Raw genomic sequence first — 27,268 nt, 5'->3', positions numbered from 1 at the left:
GCGCAGTAGTCCCAGCTACTCGGGAGGCTGAGGTAGGAGAATTGCTTGAACCTGGGAGGTGGAGGTTGCAGTGAGCCGAGATTGTGCCACTGCACTCCAGCCTGGGCAACAGAGCAAGACTCCGTCTCAAAAAAAAAAAATAAATAAAACTAAAAATAAATAAATAAGGAAAATAAAAACGGCCCTCTGAAAATAGTATGTTTTGTTAATTTGCTTTGCTTTAGTTGGTTGGTTTAATCCGTGTACATTCTCCATTGAGATTCTAGTACCTCAGTGTGGAGAAAATGGACACACCCATCACAAGGAAAGCTGCCAATACATTCCTAGGAAAGATAAGCCCTGTTGCTGAGCTTTCTGCCTGAGACTATCACAAACCTCCAATGGAACCTAAAATAACTTGAGATTTGTTGTGCTTTTGTTTTGAAACATGGTCTCACTCTGTCACCATGGTCTTACTCCGTCACAGGCACCACTCTGTGGTGCGATCTTGGCTCGCTGGAGCCTCAACATCCTGGGCTCAAGCGATCCTCCCACCTCAGCCTCCCGAGTACCTGCCACTACAGGCATGAACCACCGTGTCCACCTAATTTTGTTTACTTTTTGTAGAGATAGGGTCTCACTATGATGCCCAGGCTAGTCTCGAATTCCTGGGCTCAAGCAATCCTCCTGCCTCAGCCTCCTAAAGTGTAGAGATTAAGGCATGAGCCACAGCGAATAACTCAAGTTTCTAAGCCACACTGCTAATATTCTCAGTAATATGGATTCTGCATATGTGTCAAATGCTTTGTGATTTTCAGACAGGGGTTTCTCTCTTGTTAATTACGCCTGCTTCTCTCACCCAAGTAGCAAGGTGTCTCCAACACCAGCAATTCCTCCCCAGCTCTGTGGAAGAAAGAATGAAGGATCACAATCACATCTGTAAGTGCTTCCTAAGTGTGTGAGGTGTCACACACATTATCTCATAAGTTCATGTTCCTCGCAGCAACCCTGCCACCTGGGTCCCGCTATTGTCCCCATTTTACAGAAGAGGAGACTGAGGCTTGGAGACGTTAAGTAACTTGCCAAGGTGGCAGCGCCGGTTACGTGGAGGAGCCGAGGACCCAGCGAAGTGAGCAGGGTAGGAATTCCCCATTTTATTGAGAGTCACAGAAGTCAGATGCCCCAGGCCCTAATGATAATTTGCTGGGAGTTTTCCAGATCCTCAAGCCTTGGGGACTCTGTCGCGCTGCCCACAACAGCTGCTTTCTGTTTGGCCGCAGGTTCCAGAAAACTCCCTCAAAGAGAGACCCGAATCTTCCATCACGTACGATGCAAATTCTACGGCTGGAAAGCACGAGAGTAGAAAGGAAAAAGTTGCTTTCTTTTTGCTCTGCTCTCGATTGCGCGGTGGAAACTCGGTCTCCACGGGAACGCGCCTCCCGGCAGCGGTCGCCAGGGGCGGGGCTCAGGGCGGCTCCTCCCCCGGGCTGCAACTGTTCCCAGGCTGGGGGGATTGCCCTCACCCCTGAACTTTCCTCTTCTCGGACGCCCTCCTTTTCTGTTGTCCCTTTGCGCCCCAAACCACAACCTGGAGCGCACTCGCCCGCGCGGCCTGCCAGGGACGGTGCGCCAGGGGCGCAGGCCCTAGAGTCGCGTGCGCGGCCCCTTTTTCCCCTTCCCCCCCGCCCCCCCCGGGCCCACCCCCGGGCCGCGCTGATTGGGCAGGTAGGGACTCTGCCCAGCGGAAAGTTTTGGGTGCCGGGAGGAAGTTCAACCTTTGGGAGACTCCAAGAGAGCAGCTCCGGGGTCGGCGGGGGTCTGGGTGGCCATGGAGGAGCCCCCTGTGCGAGAAGAGGAAGAGGAAGAGGACGATGAGAGGGACGAGACTGAGGACGAGGAGAGGGACGAGGCTGGGCCCGAAGGGGCGCTGGGCAAGAGCCCCTTCCAGCTGACCACCGAGGACGTGTATGACATCTCCTACCTGTTGGGCCGCGAACTTATGGCCCTGGGCAGCGACCCCCGGGTGACGCAGCTGCAGTTCAAAGTCGTCCGCGTCCTGGAGATGCTGGAGGCGCTGGTGAATGAGGGCAGCCTGGCGCTGGAGGAGCTGAAGATGGAGAGGGACAACCTCAGGAAGGAGGTGGAGGGGCTGCGGAGACAGGACCCTCCGACCAGCGGGGAGGTGAGTGTTGGGCCCAGAGCGCCTGCGGGGCGTAGGAGGGCGCCTACTAGCAGGAAGACACCTTCTCTTTTCTTTTCTTTTTTCTTTTCTTTGCCTTTCCTTTCTTTTCTTTTCCTTTTTTTTTTTAAAGAGATGGGATCTCGCTGTGTTGCCCAGGCTGGTCTCAAACTCCTGGCTTCAAGTGATCCTCCATCCTCAGCCTCCTAGAGTACTGGGTTTACAGGTGGGAGCCACCCTGCGGGGCCAGAATCTGTATTTCTAACGAGTTCCCAGTTAATGCTGATGCTGGTGGCCCCGGGTCCAGTTTGAGAACCTTTGACCTAGAGCAACAAACACAATTTTTTTTTTTTTGATACAGGGTCTTGCTCTATTGCCCAGGCTAGAGTACAGTGGTGCAAACATGGCTCACTTACAGCCTTGGCCTCCTAGGCTCAAGCAATTCTCCTGCCTCAGCCTTGTGAGTAGCTGGGAGTACAGGCATGTGCCACCATGCCTGGCTAACTGTTTTGATGTTTTGTAGAGATGGGGGTCTCACCGTTACCCAGGCTGGTCTCAAACTCCTGAGCTCAGGGAATCCTCCCGCCTTGGCCTCCCAAAGTGCTGGGATTGTGGATGTGAACCACCACACTTGGGCAAGAAACACATTTTACCTAAAGAGAAATTAGTGCATATGACCACAAAAAGACATAGACAAGAAGATTCCGAGCAGCTTTAGTCTCAACTGCTGAACTGGAAACAATCTAAATGCAACCCAGTTTGAGTTTTGAAATTGTGATATATGGAATACTGTGCAACAGAAAAAGAACAGGGTGCTGATACACATAGCAGTGTGAATGAATCTCACAGATGTTACATTGAGAGAAAGAAGCCAGGCACAAAAGAGAAACTACTGTAGATTTTTTTTTTTTTTCGAGTCAGAGTCTTGCTCTGTTGCCCAGGTGTAGTAGTGCAGTCACGTGACCTCGACTCACTGCAACCTCCACCTCCTGGGTTCAAGCGATTCTCCTGCCTCAGCCTCCTGAGCAGCTGGGATTACAGGCGCTTGCCACCATGCCTGGCTAATTTTTTTTTTTTTTCTTTTTTAGTAGAGACGGGGTTTCGCCATTTTGGCCAGGCTGACCTCAAACTCCTGGCCTCAAGTGGCCCACCCACCTCAGCCTTCCAAAGTGCTGGGATTACAGGCGTGAGCCACCGTACCCGGCCTAGGTTTTTAAAATTCTTGTCGAAACTCATTAATGTTATGACCTACTAGCAGGTCTCCAGCCACAGTTAAAAAAAAAAAAAAAAAAAAGCTGCTGTAAGTGGACGATGTCTTTTTTAATCCTCACACTATTACTGTTTTACAAAAATGAGGCACAGAACAATTAAGTAATTTGCCTAAGGACTTAACGGCAAGTAAGAGGTGAAGTCAAGATCTTCATTCAGAGATGCTAGTCCTAAATACTCCATCCTAAAATGCAGACATTTGACCTTACTTGTTGTACTAACATTTGATGAGTGACTGCAGTGACTGATGCTAGGCTCTGGGGCTATGGAGATAAAGTAGACAAGGTGCCTGCCCTCAAGAAGCTCACATCTAGTGGGAGAGGCCAGACACACAGTCCTAGAACCAGGACACAAGTATACAAACCGGGCCAGGCGCAGTGGCTCACACCTGTAATCCCAGCACTTTGGGGGGCCGAGGCAGGCAGATCACTTGAGGCCAGGAGTTCGGGACCAGCCTGAGCAACATGGTGAAACCCTGCCTCTACTAAAAATACAAAATTAGCTGGACCTGGTGGCACACGCCTGTAATCCCAGCTGCTCAGAGGCTGAGGCACGAGAATCACTTGAACCCAGGAGGTGGAGGTTGCAGTGAGCCGAGATCGTGCCACTGGACTCCATCCAGGGCGACAGAGCAAGACTGTCTCAAAAACAAACAAACAAACAAACAAAAACCAAGTATACAAACCAAGGCTGGGCGCGGTGGCTCACGCCTGTAATCCCATCACTTTGGGAGGCCGAGGCAGGCAGATCAGGAGGTCAAGAGATCGAGACCATCCTGGCCAACATACTCCGCGTCTACTAAAAATACAAAAATTAGCTGGGCATGGTGGCACGCGCCCATATTCCCAGCTACTCGGGAGGCTGAGGCAAGAGAATTGCTTGAACCTGGGAGGGGGAGGTTGCATTGAGCTGAGATCATGCCACTGCATTCCAGCCTGGCAACAGAGCAAGACGATTTTGTCTTAAAAAAAAAAAAAAAAAATACAAACCAAGAAGTAAGCCTGGAAAGAACAGGAACAAGTCACTGAAATTCACAGGGAAGTGTGAAGTTTCCCAGTAGCTTCCCTGGTAACTTTTTTTTCTTCTTATTATTAATTGTTATTATTATTTGCCTCATACCTTCTCTGACCCCGGTAGTTTATTTCACCTATTCCTAAGTGATGGTGACAATTGTATTTCTAGATAATATTCTACTTTAGTATCTGTCAAGTGACATGGTTAAGTGTGATGACTTGTAGCCTGGCTTTTGAGAGTCAAGGAAAGTTGAGTGACTTGCACAGGATTGCTCAGCCACATTCTGTGTTATTTTTGCCTCCATCTCCGGGCACAAGAATATGGAGGAAGTCCCATTATGAGCTAAGAATAGTGTGGTGTGCACAGGGGCTGGGTACTTTCCCATATGGGGCAAAGTGGACAAGTTTCATCAGGCGGCAGATGAGATGGCATATTTTCTTCCCAAACTGCAGCCTTAAGAACTGGGGTAGGGAAAAATGCATGAATCAAGAAAATGAATGTTTAGTGCCACTAGATAGTTCACAAAAATATGCCTTGTTTTTTCCTTTGTATGTTTTGAGACAGGGTCTCACTTTGTCACCCAGGCTGGCATGCAGTGGTTTGAACACTGCTCACTGCAGCTTCAGCCTCCCTGGGCTCAGGTCTCCCACCTCAGCCTCCCTAGTAGCTGAGACCATAAGCGTACGCCACTATGGCCACCTAATTTTTGTATTTTTTCTAGAGATGAGGTTTTCCCATGTTGTCCAGGCTGGTCTCAAACTCCTGGGCTCAAACGATCCACCCGCCCTAGCCTCCCAAAGTTCTGCGATTACAGGAGTGGGCCACTATTCCTGACCTCTTTTTGGTTTTTTAAATTGTAGCAAAGCTGGGTGCGGTGGCTCATGCCTGTAATCCCAGCACTTTGGGAGGCCGAAGTGGGCATAGGTCACCTGAGGTCAGAGTTCGAGACCAACCTGGCCAACATGGTGAAATCCTATTTCTACTAAAAATACAAAAAATTTGCTGGGCGTAGTGGCAGGCATCTGTAATCCCAGCTACTAGGGAGGCTGAGGCAGAAGAATTGCTTAAATCTGGGAGACAGAGGTTGCAGTGAGCTGAGATCATGCCACTGCACTCCAGCCTGGGCAACAGAGCAAGACTGTCTCAAAAGAAAAAAATAAAATAAAATAAATTGTAGTAAATACAAGTAACATAAAATTTACCATCTTAACTTTTTTTTTTTTTGGAGATGGAGTTTTGCTGTGTCGCCCAGGCTGGAGTGCGGTGGTGGGATCTCAGCTCACTACAAGCTCTGCCTCCCAGGTTCACACCATTCTCCTGCCTCAGCCTCCTGAGTAGCTGGGACTACAGGTGCTCGCCACCACGCCCAGCTAACTTTTTTGTATTTTTTTAGTAGAGACGGGGTTTCACCGTGTTAGCCAGGATGGTCTCGATCTCCTGACCTTGTGATCCGCCCGCCTCGGCCTCCCAAAGTGCTGGGATTACACAGGTGTGAGCCACTGCGCCCGGCCCATCTTAACTATTTTTAAGTGTACAGTTCAGCTGCATGAAGTCCATTCACACTGTTGTGCAGCCATCACCACCATCCGTCTCCAGAACTCTCTTCAGTTTGCAAAAGTGAAACTCTAACGTGTTAAGTAACAACTTCTCCTTCCCCTCCCCCAGCCCCCAGTAACTACTTTTCTACTTTCTGTCCCTCTGAATCTACCTGTTGTAGGTTGTTCATATCAGTGAAATCATGTACTTGTCTTAAGTGCCTGGCTTATTTCACTCAGCATAATGTCCTCAAGATTGATTCATGTTGTGGCACATGTCAGAATTTCCTTGCCTTTGAAGGCCGAATAATACTCTGTTGGAGGCATATACCATACTTTGTTTATTCATTTGTTGATGGACACTTGTTTATCTATTCATTTGTTGATGGACACTTGGGTTGCTACTACTACCCCTTGGCTGCTGTAAATAGTGCTGCTGTGGTGAGAGGCCAAGGCGGGCGGATCACATGAAGCCAGGAGTTTGAGACCAGCCTGGACAACATAGTGAAACCCCATCTCTACTAAAAATACAAAATTAGCCAGGCATGGTGGCACACACTTGTAATCCCAGCTACTCAGGAGACTGAGGCAGGAGAATCGTTTGAACCCAGGAGGCGGAGGTTGCAGTGAGACAAGATCATGCCACTGCACTCCAGCCTGAGTGACAGAGCAAGACTCCGTCTCAAAAAATAAATAAATAAATAAATAGTGCTGCTATGAACATGGGTGTGCAAATATCTCTTCAGGCCCTGCCTTCAGTGCTCCGGAAACATACACAGAATTGGAATTGCTGGATCAAATCGTAATTCTATTTTTAATTTTTAAAAGAATGGCCATGCTGCAGGCACGGTGGCTCACGCCTGTAATCCCAGCACTTTGGGAGGCCGAGGTGGGCGAATCACCTGAGGTCAGGAGTTTGAAACCAACCTCGCCAACAAGGCAAAACCCTGTCTCTAATAAAAATACAAAAATTAGCCAGGCATGATAGCGGGCACCTATAATCCCAACGACTCAGGCAGGAGAATCGCTTGAACCTGGGAGGCAGAAGTTGCAGGGAGCCAAGATTGTGCCATTGCACTCCAGCCTGGGCAACAGAGACTCCATCTAAAACATATATATATAAAAAATAATAATAATAATTTAATTATATAGAGTTGCTTGCAAAGGTTGCATCTTTTCTTCCAGGTGAACCTGAGCCCAAACAAAATGGTGGTTGACTTGACAGATCCCAACCGACCCCGCTTCACTCTGCAGGAGCTAAGGGACGTGCTGCAGGAACGCAACAAACTCAAGTCGCAGCTCCTGGTGGTGCAGGAAGAGCTGCAGTGCTACAAGAGGTGGGCTGTACTGCCTGGAGGGTCCTGCACCCAGAATTCCTTGCTAGGTTACATATTTGTTTTTTGGGTTTTGTTTTTTGTGTTTTTTTGAGATGGAGTCTCACTCTGTCGCCCAGGCTGGAGTGCAGTGGTGCGATCTCGGCTCACTGCAACTTCTGCCTCCCGGGTTCAAGTGATTCTCCTGCCTCAGCCTCCCGAGTAGCTAGACTACAGGTGCCCGCCACCATACCTGGCTAATTTTTTGTATTTTTAGTAGAGACGGGGTTTCACCATGGTCTCGATTTCCTGACCTCATGATCTGGCCGCCTCGGCCTCCCAAAGTGCTGGGATTACAGGAGGAAAGCCACCGTGCCCAGCCCGTATTTGTTGTTATATGTTCATTCAACCAATTCATTGAAGATCTAATATGTGTCAGACACTGTGCCAGGCCCAGGGGCACCGCAGTGAACAAAACGAAGAGAGTGGAAATCCTTGCTAGTCCAGTGCCAGAGACAAGCAATCAACAAGGAAACCCAAAATAAACACGTGGGGATGGTGGCAGGTACTCTGAAGGAGACACAAGACGATGTGGCCAGCAGTGACGTGGGAGGGGCAGGGCCTGTCTTAGAGGGGTGGTCAGGACAGACCTCTCTCGGCAAAGATGAAAAGGAGGAAGCCCTGTAAAGATTTGATGGCACAAAAATGGAGCGGGAAGTGCAAAGACCCTGCGGTGGGAACCAGCTTGGCTAATTTAAACGGGCCTAAGAAGGCAAAACCAGGAAAGCCAGGGGGAAGATGGTTGGAAAGAAACTAGGAGTGTATGCCTAGTTTCTGCCTAGTCTTCCTGTTGGCTGCAGGAAGGAGCTTTCACTTTATTAATTTATTTTTTTATTATTATTATGGTTTTTTTTTTTTTGAGACAGAGTCTTGCTCTGTCGCCCAGGCTGGAGTGCAGTGGTGCAATCTCAGCTCACTGCAACCTCCGTCTCCGGGGTTCAAGCGATTCTCCTGCCTCAGCCTCCGGAGTAGCTGAGACTACAGATGCCCACCACCACGCACGGCTAATTTTTTGTATTTTTAGTAGAGATGGGGTTTCACCATGTTGGCCAGACTGGTTTTGAACTCCTGGCCTCAAGTGATTCACCTGTCTCAGTCTCCCAAAGTGCTGGGATTACAGGCATGAGCCATCCCGCCTGGCCGAGCTTTCACTTTATTGTGAGTGTAATGAGAAGTCATTGGAAGGTTTTGTTTTGTTTTGTTTTGTTGAGACAGAATCTTGCTCTATTGCCCAGGCTGGGATGCAGGGGTGCAGTAACAGCTCACTGCAACCTCGACCTGCTGGGTTCAACCAATCCTCTCACCTTGGCATCCCGAGTAGCTGGGAACACAGGCATGTGCCACAATGCCCAGCTAATTAACCTTTTTTTTTCAGAGACGAGGTCTTGCTATGTTGCTCAGGCTGGTCTCGATCTCTTGAGCTTAAGTGATCCTCCCACCGTGGCCTCCCAAAGTGACGGGATTTCAGGTGTGATCCACTGCACCTGGCCACTGGAAAGTGTTTGTTTGTTTTGAGACAGAGTCTCACTCTGTCACTGAGGGTGGAGCACAGTAGCACAGTGACATGATCACGGCTCACCGTAGCCTTGACCTCCCCAAACTCAGGTGATCCTCCCACCTCAGCCACCCAAGTAGTTGGGACCACAGGTACATGCCACCATGCCCAGCTAATTTTTGTATTTTTTGTAGAGACAGGGTCTCACCATGTTGCCCAGGCTAGTGTCAAACTCTTGGGCTCAAGTGATCCACCTGCCTCAGCCTCCCCAAAGTGCTGGGATTACAGGTGTGAACCACCGCACCTCGCCATTAGAAAGTTTTGATCAAGAGAATGACAAGAGGCCAGTCTCCATTAAAAATACAAAAATCAGCTGGGCATGGTGGCACATGCCTGTAGTCCCAGCTACTCGGTAGGCTGAGGCAGGAGAATCACTGGAACCTGGGAGGCAGAAGTTGCAATGAGCCAAGATTGTGCCTCTGCACTCCAACCTAGGTGACAGAGCGAGACTCTGTCTCAAAAAAAAAAAAAAGCAAAAAAACAGTTGGGCGCGGTGGCTCACCCTTGTAATCCCAGCACTTTGGGTGGCCGAGGCAGGCAGATCACAAGGTCAGGAGTTCGAGACCAGCCTGGCCAACATGGTGAAACCCCGTCTTTACTAAAAAATACAAAACTTAGCCAGGCATGGTGGCAGGTACCTGTAATCCCAGCTACTCGGGAAGCTGAGGCAGGAGAATCACTTGAAACCAGAAGGTGGAGGTTGCAGTGAGCTGAGATTGTGCCACTGCACTGCAGCCTGGGTGAAAGAGCAAAAACTCTGTCTCAAAAACAAAATGAAACAAAAACAAAACCAAAAAAGCCTGGTGCAGTGTTACATCCCAGCACTTAGGGAGCCTGAAGCGGGAGGATCACTTGAGCCCAGGGGTTCGAGGCCAGCCTGGGCAACATAGCAAGACCCTGTCTCTAAAGAAAAATTAAAAAAACAATAATAAGGAAAGTTAAAAAAGACTGCAGTGGTACCACATACAGAATAGATTGTAGGACAAGCAAGAGAGGCTGTAAAAAAGCTGTTGCCATAATCACATTGGGACTCGTAGCTGTTTCCATTTGTGTTATTTCCCAAAATGTTTTCCTTTACATAGGTATTTTTTGAAAAGGGGGCTCTATAGTCAAATAATCCTGAGAAACACCGAGTTAAACAAAGCATGTTTTCTTATAGGTAGAGGAAGGAAAAGCCAGAGAAATACAAATGTCACGTTAGCTAGTATTTATTGATACTCACCATGTGCCAGGCACTCTGCTAAATGTATCCCAAACATCATTTCAATTAGTTCTCACAGCAAGACTGTGAGTAGAGGTGATGTTATCACTATGGTGAGCTGAGGACCAGAGAGGTGGGCACCTGCTTAAACGGTGGTGGCAACAGCGGTGATGTGACCTCAGACAGTGTGACATCAGAGCCTGTGCTTTTAATTAGCACGCCGCATTTAGATCACGACAGCTTGAATTAAGGACGTACCCTGATCAAAAATGAAACAAAGCCCAAGTGATACGATTCTTTACATTCCTTAAATGTAGCATCTTTAAGAGAGCAGAGATACAGCAGAAGCATTGTTAGAAGCCAAATTTATTGTCTCTCTTTTGCTAAGGCTGGAACCGTGTTCATGGAAAGATCTTTGTCTCATTTAATAAGTAGTTCAGGCACAGGTAGTTAAAAAGAGAAACTGCCAAGCTGCTGGTGTCATGAGCAGCTTGTTAGTGGGCAAAACCACACACTTTCTAGTTTTGAATTCTCAGAGAACAAGAGACGTACGCTTTCCATCTGGCACAGGCCAAGAGAGGCGGGATTCGGCTTTGTCTCTAGTGTTAGATATTCTGGGGAAGCCAGCATGCCAACTGAGATGTTCTCATGGCAACTGCATCCATTCGAAGGTACAAACTCATACAGATAATATACTGGTAATAAATTGTGATTACAGCTGGGCAAGGTGGCTCACACCTGTAATCCCAGCACTTTGGGAGGCCGAGGTGGGCAGATTGCCTGAGGTCAGGAGGTCGTAATCAGCCTGGGCAACATGGTGAAACTCCGTCTCTATTAAAAATACAAAAATTATTAGCCAGGCGTGGTGGCGCACGCCTGTAGTCCCAGCTGTTCGGGAGGCTGAGGCAGGAGAACTGCTTGTACCCAGGAGGCATAGGTTGCGTTGAGCCAAGATGTGTCACTGCACTCCAGCCTGGGCGACAGAGCGAGACTCTATCTCAAAAAAAAAAAAAAAAAAAGGCCGGGTGTGGTGGCTCACGCCTGTAATCCCAGCACTTTGGGAGGCCGAGGTGGGCGGATCACAAGGTCAGGAGATCGAGACCATGGTGAAACCCCGTCTCTACTAAAAATAGAAAAAATTAGCCAGGCGCAGGGGCGGGCGCCTGTAGTCCCAGCTACTCGGGAGGCTGAGGCAGGAGAATGGCGTGAACCCGGGAGGCGGAGCTTGCAGTGAGCCGAGATTGCGCCACTGCACTCCAGCCTGGGCAACGGAGCGAGACTCCGTATCAAAAAAAAAAAAAAAAAAAAATTGTAATTCCAGGGAAATATGGTAAGTTGCTTCCAAAGAGAGCCACAGCAGTATTTCCCACCTTGCGTACCTTTTGCCCTTTTGCAGTGAGACTTTGCCACTCCTTTCATCAAGAGGTGGATTCTGTGTTCCCTCTCTTTGCATGTAGGCTGGCTCTGTGACTTGCTTTGACTGCGAGAAGTGGAAGTGACGCTTCTGGGGTTAAGGTGGTAAGAGGCCTTGCTTCTGTTTCTGTGCTCTTAGAATGCTGCCTTGAGACCACCATTCTGTGAGGAAGCTCAAGGTGGAGTCCCATGGAGAGGTCATGTGAAGGAGAACCAGGGCGCACCTGCTGACAGCTCCAGCTGTGCACAGCCCTCTGCCGATGCCCCACTGAACACAGCCAAGTGAGAAGCTCAGGCTAGCAGGAGGACCACAGAGCCAACCATAAGAAGCCAGGCACAGCAGTGTGCACCTATAGTCTCAGTGCCTATAGTCTCAGCTACTTGGGAGGCTGAGGCAGGAGAATCCCACGAGACCAGGAATTTGAGGCTTCAGTGCCTGTGAATAGCAGCTGCACTCCAGCCTTGGAAACACAGTAAGACCTGATCTAAAAAAAAAAAAAAAAAAGCCAATTATAAGAAAGGGTCATCATTGGAGATTATGTTACGGTTGTTTTTAGTCACCAAGTTTAATTTATGTAATAATAGATCATGGAAAAATGGAAATTTTAGATGATGCTTCTTGTTAAACCACTATTATAATAAGTATCTATAATAAAATATCGGCTGGGCGGGCAGCTCACACTTGTAATCCCAACACTTTGGGAGGCCAAAGAGGGTGGATCACTTGAGGTCAGGAGTTCAGTCAACACCAGCCTGGCCAACATGGCAAAACTCTGTCAATACTAAAAATACAAAAATTAGCTGGGTGTGGTGGCGCACACCTGTAACTCCAGCTACTCAAAAGGCTGAGGCACAAGAATCACTTGAACCCAGGCGGTGGGGGTTGTAGTGAGCAGAGATTTTGCCACTGCACTCCAGCTTGGGCGGTAGAGTGAGACTCTGTCTCAAAAATAAAATAAAATTAGAATAGAAATAATATAATATTTTATAATTACAAAAATTTAGGCCGGGTGCGGTGGCTCATGCCTGTAATCCCAACACTTTGGGAGTCTGAGGCAGGAGGAACACTTGAGCCCAGGAGTTTAAGACGAGCCTGGGTGATGGATCAAGACCCTGTCTCAAAAAATTTCTAGGCCGGGTGCGGTGGCTCACGCCTGTAATCCCAGCACTTTGGGAGGCCGAGGCGGGCGGATCACAAGGTCAGGAGATCGAGACCACGGTGAAACCCCGTCTCTACTAAAAATACAAAAAATTAGCCGGGCGCGGTGGCGGGCGCCTGTAGTCCCAGCTACTCGGGAGGCTGAGGCAGGAGAATGGCGTGAACCCGGGAGGCGGAGCTTGCAGTGAGCCGAGATCGCGCCACTGCACTCCAGCCTGGGCGACAGAGCGAGACTCCGTCTCGAAAAAAAAAAAAAAAAAAATGTCTTTAAAATTATTGATATTAAGTAATGAGTGGGCGCAGTGGCTCATACCTGTAATCCCAGCACTTTGGGAGGCCAAGGCAGGCAGATTGCCTGAGGTCAGGAGTTCAAGACCTGTCTGGTCAACATGGTGAAACCTCGTCTCTACTAAATATACAAAAAAATTAGCCAGGCATGGTGGTGTGTGCCTGTAATCCCAGCTACTCAGGAGGCTGAGGCAGGGAAATTGCTTGAACCAGGGAGGTGGAGGTTGCAGTGAGCTAAGATCGCACCACTGCACTCCAGCCTGGATGACAGAGCAAGACGCCATCTCAAAAAAAAAAAAAGTAAATCATAAGAGCCTACTCTTTGCAAAACTCTTTTGTGAAGAAGGAGGGCAAAGTATGAATCCTGCCCTTTCACTCTCACGCTGAAAGAGGTATCTTTGTCAGCTCAAGTTGCCACGAAATACACAGTGAGCCACTGAGCCCCGCCAGGAATTTTTATTAACGACACACAATTCAGCCAGGCACGAGGGCTCACACCTGTAATCCCAGCACTTTGGGAGGCCCAGGCGGGCAGATCACTCGAGGTCAGGAGTTCAAGACCAGCCTGGCCAACATGGTCAAACCCTGTCTCTACTAAAAATACAAAAAATTAGCTGGGCGTGGTGGCAGATGACTGTAGTCCCAGCTACTCGGGAGGCTGAGGCAGGAGAATGGCGTGAACCCGGGAGGCGGAGCTTGCAGTGAGCAGAGATCGCGCCACTGCACTCCAGCCTGGGCAACAGAGCGAGACTCCGTCTCAAATAAATAAATAAATGAAAATTTAAAAATTAAGTAAAAAAATAAAAATACACAATTCGGTCCACAGCAAGGGGACAACACCATGGGGATAAATTTACCAGTGGGCACTGCAACCAAACGCCTAAGTGGATGTGACGAGTTGTACTGTGCCATAATTGAAATGTTTCATTTTGGTCAGGCTTCTTATGGTTGCAAGTGACAGAAGTCCAATTTAAACTAGCTTAAACACAAAAGGAAATTTTTTGGTAACATAATTGGGAAGGATTTGGGTGCAGTGACTGGCTCATGCCTGTAATTCCAGCACTTTGGGAGGCTGAGACAGATGGATCACTTGAGGTCAAGAGTTTGAGACCAGCCTGGGCAACATGGTGAAGCCCATCTCTACTAAAAATACAAAAATTAGCCAGGTGTGGTGGGCGCCTGTAGTCCTAGCTACTCAGGAGGCTGAAGCCAAAAGTTCAAGACCAGCTTAGGCAACACAGCGAGTCTCCGTCTCTACAAAAAATTAAAAAATTAGCTGGGCATGGTGGCGCATGACTGTGATACTGGCTGCTTGGGAGACTGAGGTGGGAGGATTACCGGAACCCAGGAATTCAAGGTTACAGTGGGCTGTGATCATGCCACTGCACTATAGCCTGAGTTACAGAGAGACTCTTAAAAAAAAAAGAAAGAAAAAAAAAAGGAAGGCCGGGCACAGTGCCTCATGCCTGAATCCCAGCACTTCAGGAGGCTGAGTCGAGCAGATCGCTTGAGGTGAGGAGTTCGACACCAGCCCGACCAACATGGTGAAACCCCGTCTCTACTAAAAATATAAAAATTAGCCAGACATGGTGGCATATGCCTGTAATCTCAGCTGCTCAGGAAGCTGAGGCACGAGAATCGCTTGAGCCTGGGAGGCAGAGGTTGCAGTGAGCCAAGATTGTGCCACTGCACTCCAGCATGGGTGATGGAGCAAGACTCCATCTCAAAAAAACAAGAAAAGAAAAGAAAAAAAAAAAGAAACATTGCAATGGTTGGAATCAGGGACTTGGTGCCTCTTTCTCTCCTCTTTGCCTTTCTTTGCTCGTGGCCTCATTATTTTGCATTACAGACAAGCCTCCTCTGAATCTTAGGAAACAGACTTCTGGCAGTCCCAGTGGAGTAAGAGAAAACGTCCTTCTTCTAAATTCTGTACATCAAGTCCAGGGAAATACTCTGGCCCTCCTCAGGCCAGATCTCAATATTCCCTGACTGCAGTATCAATCAGTATAAATCTAGCTCTTGCCAGGCACAGTGGCTCACGCCTGTAATCCCAGCACTTTGGGAGGCCAAGGTGGGTGGATCACCTGAGGTTGGGAGTTTGAGACCAGCCTGACCAACATGAAGAAACCCCATCTCTACTAAAAATAAAAAATTAGCCGGGCATGGTGGTGCACACCTGTAATCCCAGCTACTTGGGAGGCTGAGGCAGGAGAATCGTTTGAATCCAGGAGGAGGAGGTTATGGTGAGTCGAGATCACGCCACTGCACTCCAGCCTGGGCAACAAGAGTGAAACTCTGTCTCAAAAAAAAAAAAAATCTAACTCTTATCACCATCTGACTTACAATTTGTACTTTTATTTTACTTGTTTCTTTATTGACTGTTTCCTTCTCCCACTGGAATATAGATTACTTGAGAGAAGATATTTTGTCTATTTTATTTAGAGACAAAATAGTTCAGAGACAAAATATGTATTAACCACAGTAGGTAGCTTAATAAATATTTGTTGAATGTTAATCACTATGTATTATCTTACATAATCTCTCAATCCTTTGAGGTAGGTACTATTATTAGACTCATTTTATAGATTAGGAAACCAAGGCTTAAGTTAGAGAATTTATACACAATCATGTTCCTAGAAAACCGAGAAGCTTGCAGCAGTAGCCAATGCAATTAGGTAAGAGAAAGAAATAAGAGGCATCACATTGGAAAGGTAGAGGAAAGATTCTAATTTTTTTTTTTTTTTTTTTTTTTTTTTTTGAGACGGAGTCTCGCTCTGTAGCCCAGGCTGGAGTGCAGTGGCCGGATCTCAGCTCACTGCAAGCTCCGCCTCCCGGGTTCACGCCATTCTCCAGCCTCAGCCTCCCGAGTAGCTGGGACTACAGGCGCTGCCACCTCGCCCGGCTATTATTTGTATTTCTTAGTAGTGACGGGGTTTCACCGTGTTAGCCAGGATGGTCTCGATCTCCTGACCTCGTGATCCACCCATCTCGGCCTCCCAAAGTGCTGGGATTACAGGCTTGAGCCACCGCGCCCGGCCAAGATTCTAATTTTAAACAGAATTTCTCTGACTCTAGTTCTTTCAACCATAATATTACTATCATCATCATCATTAAGACCCTTTATTTTCAGAGCTGCACAGATAAGAGATCTGTAATAAAAGCCAGGCTCAGTGGTTCATGCCTGTAATCCCAGCACTTTGGAAGGTTGAGACAGATGGATCACTTGAGGTCAAGAGTTTGAGACCAGCCTGGGCAACATGGTGAAGCCCATCTCTACTAAAAATACAAAAATTAGCCGGGCATGGTGGTGGGCCCCTGTAGTCCTAGCTACTCAGGAGGCTGAAGCAGAAGAATTGCTTGAACCCGGGAGGCGGAGGTTGCAGTGAGCTGAGATGGTGCCACTGCCCTCCAGCCTGTGCAACAGAGCAACACTCCAACTCAAAAAAAAAAAAGGTCTGTAATAAAATAATCCATTTATTTTTTTGCCCCATTTCCCAGTGGCCTGATTCCACCAAGAGAAGGCCCAGGAGGAAGAAGAGAAAAAGATGCTGTGGTTACTAGGGCCAACAATGCTGGCAGGAACAAGGAGGAGAAGACAATCATAAAAAAGCTGTAAGTGTCACCTTGCTGCCCCCCGGTCCTGCTGAATAATAACTCAAGGAAGTAGTTGGGGGCAAGAAGAGGCTGGCCAGCTGCCCAGGGCAGGTGGGGAGCTGCCTCCACTCGCCCGGTTGTGGTGCTGCAGCTCATGGGAAAACTCAGTGCCAGTGTATTATAATGATATCTGCCAGGCAGTAGCCTAGGCACTTGGCATATATTCATCGAATCATCACAGTGACCCTACAAGGTAGATACTATTTTACAGGTGGAGAAATAGCTACTGAGAGGTAAGGTAATTTGCCCAAGGTCGCACAGATGATAAATAGTGAAGTCAGGAACCCAAGGAAATCTGGCTTCTACACGCTACTGCCTCCCTGTGATGTTTGACCAGGCTGGGTGCATGGCTCACACCTGTAATCTCAACAGAGATTACAGGAGGCTGAGGCAAGAGGATCACTTGAAGCCAGGAGTTTGAGACTAGCCTGGACAACAAAGTGAGACCCCATGTCAACCAAAAAGAATTTTTTTTTTTTTTTTTGAGACGGAGTCTCGTCCTGTCGCCTAGGCTGGAGTGCAGTGGCACAATCTCAGCTCACTGCAACCTCCATCTCCCGGGTTCAAGCAATTCTCCTGCCTCAGCCTACTGAGTAGCTGGGATTACAGGCATGCACCACTATGCCTGGCTAATTTTTGTATTTTTAGTAGAGACGGGGTTTCACCATGTTAGTCTGGCTGGTCTCGAACTCCTCGTGACCAATCTGCTTCAGCCTCCCAAAGTGCTGGTATTACAGGCATGAGCCACTGAGCCTGGCCAAATTTATTTATTTATTTATTTATTTATTTATTTTAAATTAGCTGGTATCATTTGTCAGTCTTTTGGCTGAGATCAAGTGAAGTTAGCTGGGTGTGGTGTCCTGCACCTGTGGTCCCAGCTACTCAGGAGGATGAGACTGGAGGATTACTTAAGCCCAGGAGTTCAAGGCTACAGTAAGGTATTATCACTATTATCACATCACTGCACTCCAGCCTGGGTAGCAGAGCGTGACTCTATCTCAAAAAAAAAAAAAAAAAAAAAGGAAAAAAAGAAGGAAGGAAGGAAGGAGAGAGAGAGAGAGAAAGAGAGAAAGAGAAAGAGAGAAAGAGAAGAGAGAGAAAAGAAAGAAAAGAAACAAAAAAGAAAAGAAAGAAAACAAAAATGATAATAACGAGGTGATTATTGTGAAGGTTGCAGTGAGCCAAGATCGTGCCATTGCACTCCAGCCTGGGGGACAGAGTGAGACTTGAAAAAAAAAAAGGAATAACCCAGGCCTTCTTTCTCAGGGACAGGACCTTGAGGATCTTGGGAGGGAGCAGGGGGCAGAGGGCAAAGGGCAGGAGCACAGGGGAGAACACCTCTGGCCCAGCAGCAGCAGCAGCAGCTCCGGAAAGAACCAAAGGAAGAGGCAGCCAGGCATGTAGCTTCCGGAGAGCAAAGTCATGGTTCTTCCTCTGGGGGCAGTGGTTCATGTGAGCTCAGTATGGTGGGCAAGGAAATAGCAGTTTTCTTCCCAATATTACTCAGAGGCTGTTGGTTTGAGGAGATAAAGCAGGACTGGGGAAAGGAAAAGATAATTCCCTATACCTTAAGATTCACCATAGCTAAGCCAGGTGCAGTGGCTTACACCTGTAATCCCACCACTTCAGAAGGCCGAGATGGCTGGATCATTTAAGGTCAGGAGTTTGAGACCAGCCTGGCCACCATGGTGAAACCCTGACACTACTAAAAAATACAAAAATTAGCTGGGTGGTAGTGGCATGCACCTGTAATCCCAGCTACTCAGGAGGCTGAAGCAGGAGAATCACTTGAGCTTGGGAGGGGGAGGTTGAGGTGAGCCAAGATGGTGCCACTGCACTCCAGTCTGAGCGACAGTGAGACCCTGTCTCAAAAAAAAAAAAAAAAAAAAAAGATTCACCATAGCTCCCACTTAGTGAGCATTTCTATGTGCCAGACACTGAGCTGAGTAAACATCTACTCAGGAGGTCCGTTTTACAGATGGGCAAACTGAGAGAGAAGATCAGTGACTTGCAAAGGTTACACAGCGGGTTGGTGGTGGTGAAACTCAGACCTGAAGCCGCATCTATTTACCTCCTAAGTTCATTCGCCCTTAACCTTGGGCTACATGGAATCTTCAGCAGGAAAAACCCCTTTCCAGAATGTTTCCTGCTGCACACAGTGATGCCCAGGAAATGGAATCAAGAGTCAAACTCGGCCGGGCGCGGTGGCTCACGCCTGTAAACCTAGCACTTCGGGAGGCTGAGGTGGGAGGATCCCCTGAGGTCAGGAGTTCGAGACCAGCCTGGCCAACATGGTGAAGCCCTGTCTCTACTAAAAATGCAAAAATTAGCCAGGCCTGGTGGCAGATGCCTGTAATCCCAGCTACTCGGGAGGCTGAGGCGGGAGAATCGCCTCAGCCCAGGAGGCAGAGGTTGCAATTGAACTGAGATTGCACCACTGCACTCCAGCCTAGGCAACAAAACAAGACTCTCTCAAAAAAATAAAAATAGGCTGGGCACGGTGGCTTACACCTGTAATCCCAACACTTTGGGAGGCCAAGGCAGGTGGATCACCAGGTCAAGAGATCGAGACCATCCTGGCCAACATGGTGAAACCCCATCTCTACTAAAAATACAAAAATTAGCTGGGTGTGGTGGCACATGCCTGTAGTCCCAGTTACTTGGTAGGCTGAGGCAGGAGAATCGCTTGAACCTGGGGGGCAGAGGTTGCAGTGGGCCGAGATTGCACCACTGCACTCCAGCCTGGGCAACAGAGTGAGACTCTGTCTCAAAAAAATAAATAAATAGATAAAAATAAATAAATAAATAAATAAAAATACAAAATTAGCCAGGTGTGGTGGTGGCCTCTGTAGTAATTCCAGCTACTCAGAAGGCTGAAGTAGAATAATCACTTGAACCTGGGAGGAGGAGGTTGCAGTGAGTTGAGATCTCACCCCCGCACTCCAGCCTGGGTGATAGAGCAAGACTCCATTTCAAAAAAAAAAAAGAAAAGAAAAAGGGGAGTCAATGTCGTCTTGCTAACCAGAATAGAACAGGAGCAACAGGCAGTTTCAGCCTGGCTGTGGGGAATGCCCGAGGACCTCTCCCTGTCCCACTTGGGACCACTCCTCTTGAATGAGCCCATGTCCCAGCATTGGAACATGCTATGCACTTTCCTCTGAATACTTCCCTCATGTCTGTGCACCGGGGTTGATCCCATAGTTCTTCAGATGCTGCCTCTTATACCAAGAGTGAGGTGCCTGTGTAAAATTCAGATTCTCAGAAATCAAGTAATCCCAGCACTTTGGGAGGCCAAGGTGGGTGGATCACCTGAGGTCAGGAGTTCGAGACCAGCCTGGCCAACATGGAGAAACCCCGTCTCAAATAAAAATACAAAATTAACCAGGCGTGGTGGCGGGCGTCTGTAATCCCAGCTCCTCAGGAGGCTGAGGCAGGAGAATTGCTTGAACCCCGGTAGGCGGAGGTTGCGGTGGGCCGAGATCTTGCCATTACACTTGAGCCTGGGCAACCAGAGTGAAACTCTGTCTTAAAAAAAAAAAAAAAAAAAGTTTTCAGAACAGAAGACCATGGTGACTGGAACAGGGAAGAGAATGAAGGCAAGATTGGAGAGGTGGGAGGGGCTGGGTCACCCAGGGCCACCTGGATTCTGGTGCTGACTGTGGGTTTTATTCTGGGTGCATTGGGAAGAGACATTGGATGGTTTTAAGCTGGAGAGTAACATGACAGTATTTACATATAAAAAGCTCACTCTGATTGCCTTGTGGAGAAGGGTTGGGAGACAGGGTCAAAGCAAGGCCAAGGTGGGTGTTTCTCTTTTCTTTTTTTTTTTTTTTTTTTTTTTGAGATGGGGTCTCACTCTGTCACCCAGGCTGGAGTGTGGCGGCTCGATCTCAGCTCACTGCAACCTCCGCCTCCCAGGTTCAAGTGATCCTCCCACCTCAGCTTCCCGAGTAGCTGGGACCACAGGTGTTCACCACCACACCCAGCTAATTTTTGTATTTTTGGTAAAGATGGGGTTTCTCCATGTTTCTCAGGCTGGTCTGGAACTCCTGAGCTCAAGCGATCCGCCCGCCTCAGCCTCCCAAAGCGCTAGGATTATGGGCATAAGTCACTGCACCCAGCTTAGTGGAAGTGTTTCTTCCACAAGGAAGGGTCTTCTGAGGTAAGATCATGAAAGAGCACCTCCACCCAGGTGTCAGACCTGAAGGTATTCATTTAGGACGTTCATTGGCTATCTCGTTGCAAATCAGGCTTCCAGAAGGCATAAACTGCTGGTTTCTTTCAGCGTCCTTCTACGGGAGCTTAGGACACCTAAGTGGAGTTTGAGCCTGATAGGGCAAAAGTGAAGTGTGTGTTCTGTGCATGAGCTAGCCTGAGGACATGTGGCTAGTGGCCAATGAACGTGAGGCCACCCTTTCAGGTTCAGATAAACTTAATGAGCTACTAGAATGAATGAGTGAATGAATGAATGAATGAGTGGTTTTTTTGTTTTGTTTTGTTTTTTTGAGACAGAGTCTCACTCTGTCGCCCAGGCTGGAGTGCAGTGGCGTGATCTCGGCTCACTGCAAGCTCCGCCTCCCGGGTTCACGCCATTCTCCCGCCTCAGCCTCCTGAGGCAGCTGGAACTACAGGTGCCCACCACCACGCCCGGCTAATTTTTTGTATTTTTAGTAGAGACGGGGTTTCACCGTGTGAGCCAGGATGGTCTCGATCTCCTGACCTTGTGATCTACCCGCCTCCACCTCCCAAAGTGCTGGGATTATAGGTGTGAGCCACCGCACCCGGTTTTTTTTTTTTTTTTTTTTGAGATAGGGTCTTGCTGTGTTGCCCAGGCTGGAGTGCTGTGGCGCAATCTCGGCTCACTGCAACCTCTGCCTCCCGGGTTCATGCGGTTCTCCTGCCTCAGCCTCCTGAGTAGCTGGGATTACAGGTGTGCGCCACTGTGCCCGGCTAGTTATTTTTTTTTTTTAGAGATGGGGGTCTCACTATGCTGCCCAGGCATGTCTCAGACTCCTGGGATCAAGTGATCCTCATCTCTTGCCTCAGGCTCCCAGAGTGATAGGATTACAGGCGTGAGCCACAACGCCTGGCCTAGACATATTTTTGAGTCAACAGTTGCAAGAGCTACTTAGAAACTTTACAGGGGGTTCTGCACCCCTTGCTTTGTACCTTCTGCTCGCCCTGACCCCTCTCTCTCCACACCAGGTTCTTTTTTCGATCGGGGAAACAGACCTAGATGTAAGGCCACAACTAAGGCTATGGCTCTGATTCTGGATGACAACCTTCCAAGATGCCTGGCAAAGCCACCTCTCTGTGCCACACAGACACACTGGGCCTGCGTATTCATTTCCCCTTCAAAGCAGACTGAGGAGGGAGGAGACAAGGTTCTCTTGGCATCACTTTCTCCCTGACTGCGGAACTAGACACCTTTGAAGATTTGGCCTGGGCCAGTGAAGCAGAAATCAAGAAAAACAGAAGGGATGTGTGGGGGTTGGGGCCCACTTCCTGCTCCTACGTCAACCCCCAGGGCCTCCTGCGTGCAGATGCATGTCCTATTCATCTGCTCCCAGGGATGACCCTGGCCTTCAATGTTTAGCAGAAAGGAGAAAAGAAAGCAGGAAAATGTGCTATGGATATTCCAGTGGTGACTTCACTGATATTTAGTGAATATTTGATTTAGCCAACATGCCTTTCTTTATGTGATTTTGTATTAAAGTAAAATGACTTTTATACTTTCTATAGCTTATCCAGAGTGGTCTCTTAGTTATGATGGTATACATGGTGGTGTATATGTGTATATGTCACATATATACATTTCATTGTATAATGAATCAATTGCATTCATTGAATCTAAGCAATAAACCATTATTTGGTGTCGCTATGAAGGGAAAGATTGCTGCAAACTAAAATGCTAAGAAGCTATTGATTTTAGGACTCATCGTGATTTCAGAGGTGTTAAGATGTGAACAAAATGCATTTAGGAATCAATGAAACAGAGAGTGGGTGTCTGCACTTTGCAAAGGAATTAATGAGGCTACCGCACCCATTCTGTGAGCCTGTCCTCTTAGTAAATAACAGTGGCTTACTCAGTGTGTTTCACCTGCTCTGTGGCTTATCTCGTTCGTTCCTTATAACCTGGGTAGATGGGAACCGGTACTGGTGCACCAGTTTATAGATTTTTTTTTTTTTTTTTGAGATGGAGTCTCTCTCTGTTGCCCAGGCTGGAGTGCAGTGGCATGATCTCAGCTCACTGCAAGCTCCACCTCCCGGGTTCACGCCATTCTCCTGCCTCAGCCTCCCAAGTAGCTGGGACTACAGGCTCCTGCCACCACACCCGGCTAATTTTTTGTATTTTTTAGTAGAGACGGGGTTTCACCATGTTAGCCAGGATGGTCTCGATCTCCTGACCTCGTGATCCGCCCACCTCGGCCTCCCAAAGTGCTGGGATTACAGGCTTGAGCCACCGTTCCTGGCTTTTTTTTTGAGGCGGGGCACAGAGTCTTGCTCTATCGCCCAGGCTGGAGTGCAGTGGCACCATCTGGGTTCACTTCAACCTCTGCCTCCCAGATTCAAGCGATTCTCCTGCCTCAGCCTCCCAACTAGCTGGGACTACAGGCATGTGCCACCACACTGGGTTGACTTTTGTATTTTTAGTAGAGACGGGGTTTCACCATATTGATCAGTCTGGTCTCGAACTCCTGACCTCATGATCTGCCCACCTCGGCCTCCCAAAATGCTGGGATTACAGGCGTGAGCCACTACGTCCGGCCAGTTTATAGGTTTAGAAACAAACTCTGGCTGCTGAGCTAGGAAGCAGCTTGCACAGGAGGCAAATGCAGGCCTGTTTCCAAGGCCCGGGCTGGGAGCTGCCAAGCTCTATGGGTCCAGAGTCACTGGCAAGTCTTAATATTAATAATTTAATATTAATAATTTACTGTATACCTTGCTGCATCATTCTAAATACCTTTCTGATGCTGTCTCACATACCTTTGTGGGATGGGGATCACTATTGTCCTTGGGGTCCTCCCAAGGGGGTTAAGGCATAATGGGTGAAAAGACTTGTCCAAGGTCCTCAGCTAGAAAGTGGTAGAAGCGGGACTTCAGCCCAGATACAAAGTCCACACCCAGGCTTCAAGCACTCTGCCTTCCAGGAAGAGTTGGCAGTGTTTAAGAGTCTAGTCCAGAACACTGTTTCGACAGTATCGTTAGATCAGGGCTCCTGATCCCCAGAACCCCGTGTAACACTGCAACCCTGGCCAGGGATAGTGGTTCAAGCCTGTTATTCCAGCACTTTGGGAGGCCAAGGTGAGAGAATTGCTTGAGCCCAGGAGTTCGAGACCAGCCTGGGCAACATAGTAACACCCTGTCTTTACAAAAAAATAAAAAATTAGCCAGGCATGGTGGTGAGCACCTGTAGTCCCAGGTACTGGGGAGGCTGAGGCGGGAAGATGAATTGAGCCCGGGAGTTTAAGGCTGCAGTGAGTTATGATCACACCACTGCACTCCAGCCTGGGTGACAGAGTGAGACCCTGTCTCCAAATATATAAATGCTCCCCTGCCTCCCTGTGGGGATAAATAGGGTGGGAGAACCCACTCTGAAAGAAATGCTGGGTTAAGATGGCACGGGTGACTCTGGTACCCCAGGAGACTAAAAAAAGTTATGGTGAGAAATGCTTGGAGTGCAACTCTTGGTAAAATCTGATGCTGGCAGGTGGGCATTCTGGAAAATAAGTCCTGGAGGGTGATTCTCCCAGAGACGGGCCTAGCTTGACCACAGATAACAGAGTTGTGACGTCAGTTGAGCTCTGGCGGTTCTCACACTGCAGGATTCCAACTACAAACCTAGCCTGGGGAGGAACAGGCTTAGAAGTAGGTTTTCGCTGGGTGCAGTGGCTCACGCGTGTAATCCTAGCACTTTGGGAGGCTGAGGTGGGTGGATCACAAGGTCAGGAATCCAAGACCAGCCTGGCCAAGATGGTGAAACCCCGTCTCTACTAAAAATACAAAAATTAGCTATTCGGGAGGCTAAGGCAGGAGAATTGCTTGAACCTGGACGGCAGAGGTTGCAGTGAACTGAGATCACACCACTGCACTCCAGCCTGGGCAACAGAGTGAGACTCCATCTCAAAAAAAAAAAAAAAAAAAAAAAGAAGTAGATTTTCAAGCCAAGCCTCAGAAGGCACAGGAAGTAGTTGCTGTAGCAATCATCTTTTATTTTATTTACTTATTTGAGACGGAGTCTCGCTCTGTCGCCCAGGCTGGAGTGCAGTGGCACGGTATCAGCTCCTGACCTCATGATCCGCCTGCCTCGCCCTCCCAAAGTGGTGGGATTACAGGCGTGAGCCACTGTGCCCTGCCAGCAGTCATCTATTACAATGAACAAATAAGGCCGGGCGCAGTGGCTCACATCTGTAATCCTAGCACTTTGGGAGGTGGGCAGATCACGAGGTCAGGAGACCAGGCTGGCCAACATGGTGAAACCTCATCTCTACTAAAAGTACAAAAATTAGCTGAGTGTGGTGGTGCACACCTGTAATCCTAGCTACTCAGGAGGCTGAGGCAGGAGAATTGCTTGAACCCGGGAGGTGGAGGTTTCAGTGAGCTGAGATTGTGCCTCTGCACTCCAGCCTGGGCAACAGACAGACCAAGACTCCATCTCAAACAAAAAAAAGAAAAAAAAGAACAAATAGGTCAGGCACAGGGGCTCACGCATGCCTGTAATCACAGCCCTGTGGGAAGGTGAGACGTGAGAATCACTTGAGGCCAGGAGTTTGAGACTAGCTTGGGCAACATAATGAGACCCTATCTCTACAAAAAATAAAATGAACAAAGAAATATAGCAACTACATATCAGAACTTGGAGGCACTTATTAGCTATTAGTCCTGAGCACTTGTAAACACTGAATAGAAGCTAGCCAAATTTTTAATTCTAATAATAGCTAATACTGATTACTGAAGATTGTCTATGTGCAAGGCACTGTTCCAAGTGCTTTTTTGTATTAACTCATTAAATCCTCACAATCACCCCGTACAAGTATTATTAATAGTATTTATTTATTTATTTATTGAGATGCAGTCTCGCTCTGTCACCCAGGCTGGAGTGCAGTGGCGCAATCTCGGCTCACTTCAAGCTCCACCTCCTCGGTTCATGCCATTCTCCTGCCTCAGCCTCCCGAGTAGCTGGGACTACAGGCACCCGCCACTACGCCTGGCTAATTTTTTTTTTTTTGTATTTTTAGTAGAGATGGGGTTTCACTGTGTTAGCCAGGATGGTCTCGATCTCCTGACCTCATGATCCGCCCACCTCAGCCTCCCAAAGTCCTGGGATTACAGGCATGAGCCACCGCGCCTGGCCCCGTACAAGTATTATTACCATCTCCATGTTACAGGGAGGGAAACTGATGCACAAGGAGACTACGTACCTGCCCGAGTTACACAGCAGTGCATTGGAAGCGGACGTTCTGTTCCAGCGGCCACATGCCCCCTCCAAGGTGAGGCTATAATACTGATGCCTGAATCTTTGGGGGAGAAGGCAAGTCAAGTGGGCAGAGATTATCCCTATTTGACAGACAAGTTTCAGAGAGGGGAACTGACTTGACCAATGTCACACAGCTGACAAACACTTAAAACTGATGCTGGAACTGTATCTCTTGTATCTAAACCAAGGGCTCTACTCACCGTTCCAATCTGCCACCAGTGCCCAAGCATGGAGGGGACAGGGATCTGGGCTGGTAATAGGGACTTCTAACACAAGACAGGTGCAGTGATGATTCAGAGCGTCCTGAGAATCATCAAGTCTAGTAAATTATAAGTCACAATGACAATTACATCAGCTAAAATTTATGATGCTTACTATGTGCCAGGCACTGTTCTAAGGCTCAAAAGGCATTAACTTTTAAGCTGGGCGTAGTTGTTCATGCCTGTAATCCCAGCATTTTGGGAGGCCAAGGCAGGTGGATCACTTAAGGTCAGGAGTTTGAGACCAGCCTGGCCAACATGGTGAAACCGACTCTACTGTGGCCGGGTACAGTGGCTCACGCCTGTAATCCTAGCAGTTTGGGAGGCCAAGGCGGGCAGATCACTTGAGGTCAGAAGTTCGAAACCAGCCTGGTCAACATGGTGAAAGACCATCTCTACTAAAAATACAAAAAAATTAGCTGGGTATGGTGGCAGGCACCTATAATCCCAGCTACTTGGGAGGCTGAGGCAGAATCACTTGAACCTGGGAGGTGAAGGTTGCAGTGAGCCCAGATCGTGCCACTGCATTCCAGCCTGGGCGACAGTGAAATTCCATCTCAAAAAAAGAGAAAACGCTGGGTGTGGTGGCGCATGCCTGTAATCCCAGATATTCAGCGAGGCACGAGAATCGCTTGAACCCAGGAGGTTGCAGTGAACTGAGATTGCCCCACTGAACTCCAGCCTAGGTAACAGAGTGAGACTGTCTCCAAAAAAAAAAGCATTACCTTTTAATCTTCACATACCCTATGGTCCCCAGTATACAGATGAGGAAACCAAAGAACTCAAGAGTTCTAGAAAACATGCTCAAAATCACATCAGTACGCTTTTCTGGTTCCCCAGGAGGACACTTACCAAAGCTTAGACTCATGTTGGTGTGACACAGTCAAATTGTAAAAACAGAAAGACACACA

At 48.2% G+C, this 27,268-nt stretch overlaps 3 protein-coding genes across 3 annotated transcripts in view; 1 reads left to right on the top strand and 2 right to left on the bottom strand.

Moving 5' to 3' along the window:
* The window catches only part of DDX55 (DEAD-box helicase 55), a 312,124-nt gene that overhangs the window by 187,058 nt on the left and 97,798 nt on the right, over nucleotides 1-27,268 (bottom strand). The gene's annotated exons all lie outside the window — the stretch shown is intronic.
* Nucleotides 1-27,268, bottom strand: part of TMED2 (transmembrane p24 trafficking protein 2) — a 209,137-nt gene that overhangs the window by 159,854 nt on the left and 22,015 nt on the right. The gene's annotated exons all lie outside the window — the stretch shown is intronic.
* Nucleotides 1,461-22,356, top strand: RILPL2 (Rab interacting lysosomal protein like 2). The gene is made up of 4 exons (XM_050748171.1): nucleotides 1,461-2,161; nucleotides 7,162-7,313; nucleotides 16,464-16,577; nucleotides 21,825-22,356. Exons 1-4 carry the CDS (start codon nucleotides 1,808-1,810, stop codon nucleotides 21,853-21,855), a joined length of 651 nt encoding a protein of 216 aa, XP_050604128.1. The 5' UTR covers nucleotides 1,461-1,807; the 3' UTR covers nucleotides 21,856-22,356.

Source organism: Macaca thibetana, chromosome 11, assembly GCF_024542745.1.
Source record: "Macaca thibetana thibetana isolate TM-01 chromosome 11, ASM2454274v1, whole genome shotgun sequence".
NCBI classification, from domain to species: domain Eukaryota; kingdom Metazoa; phylum Chordata; class Mammalia; order Primates; family Cercopithecidae; genus Macaca; species Macaca thibetana.
The sequence above is the reverse complement of the archived record's forward strand: the minus strand, read 5'-3'. Positions and strand labels throughout refer to the sequence as shown.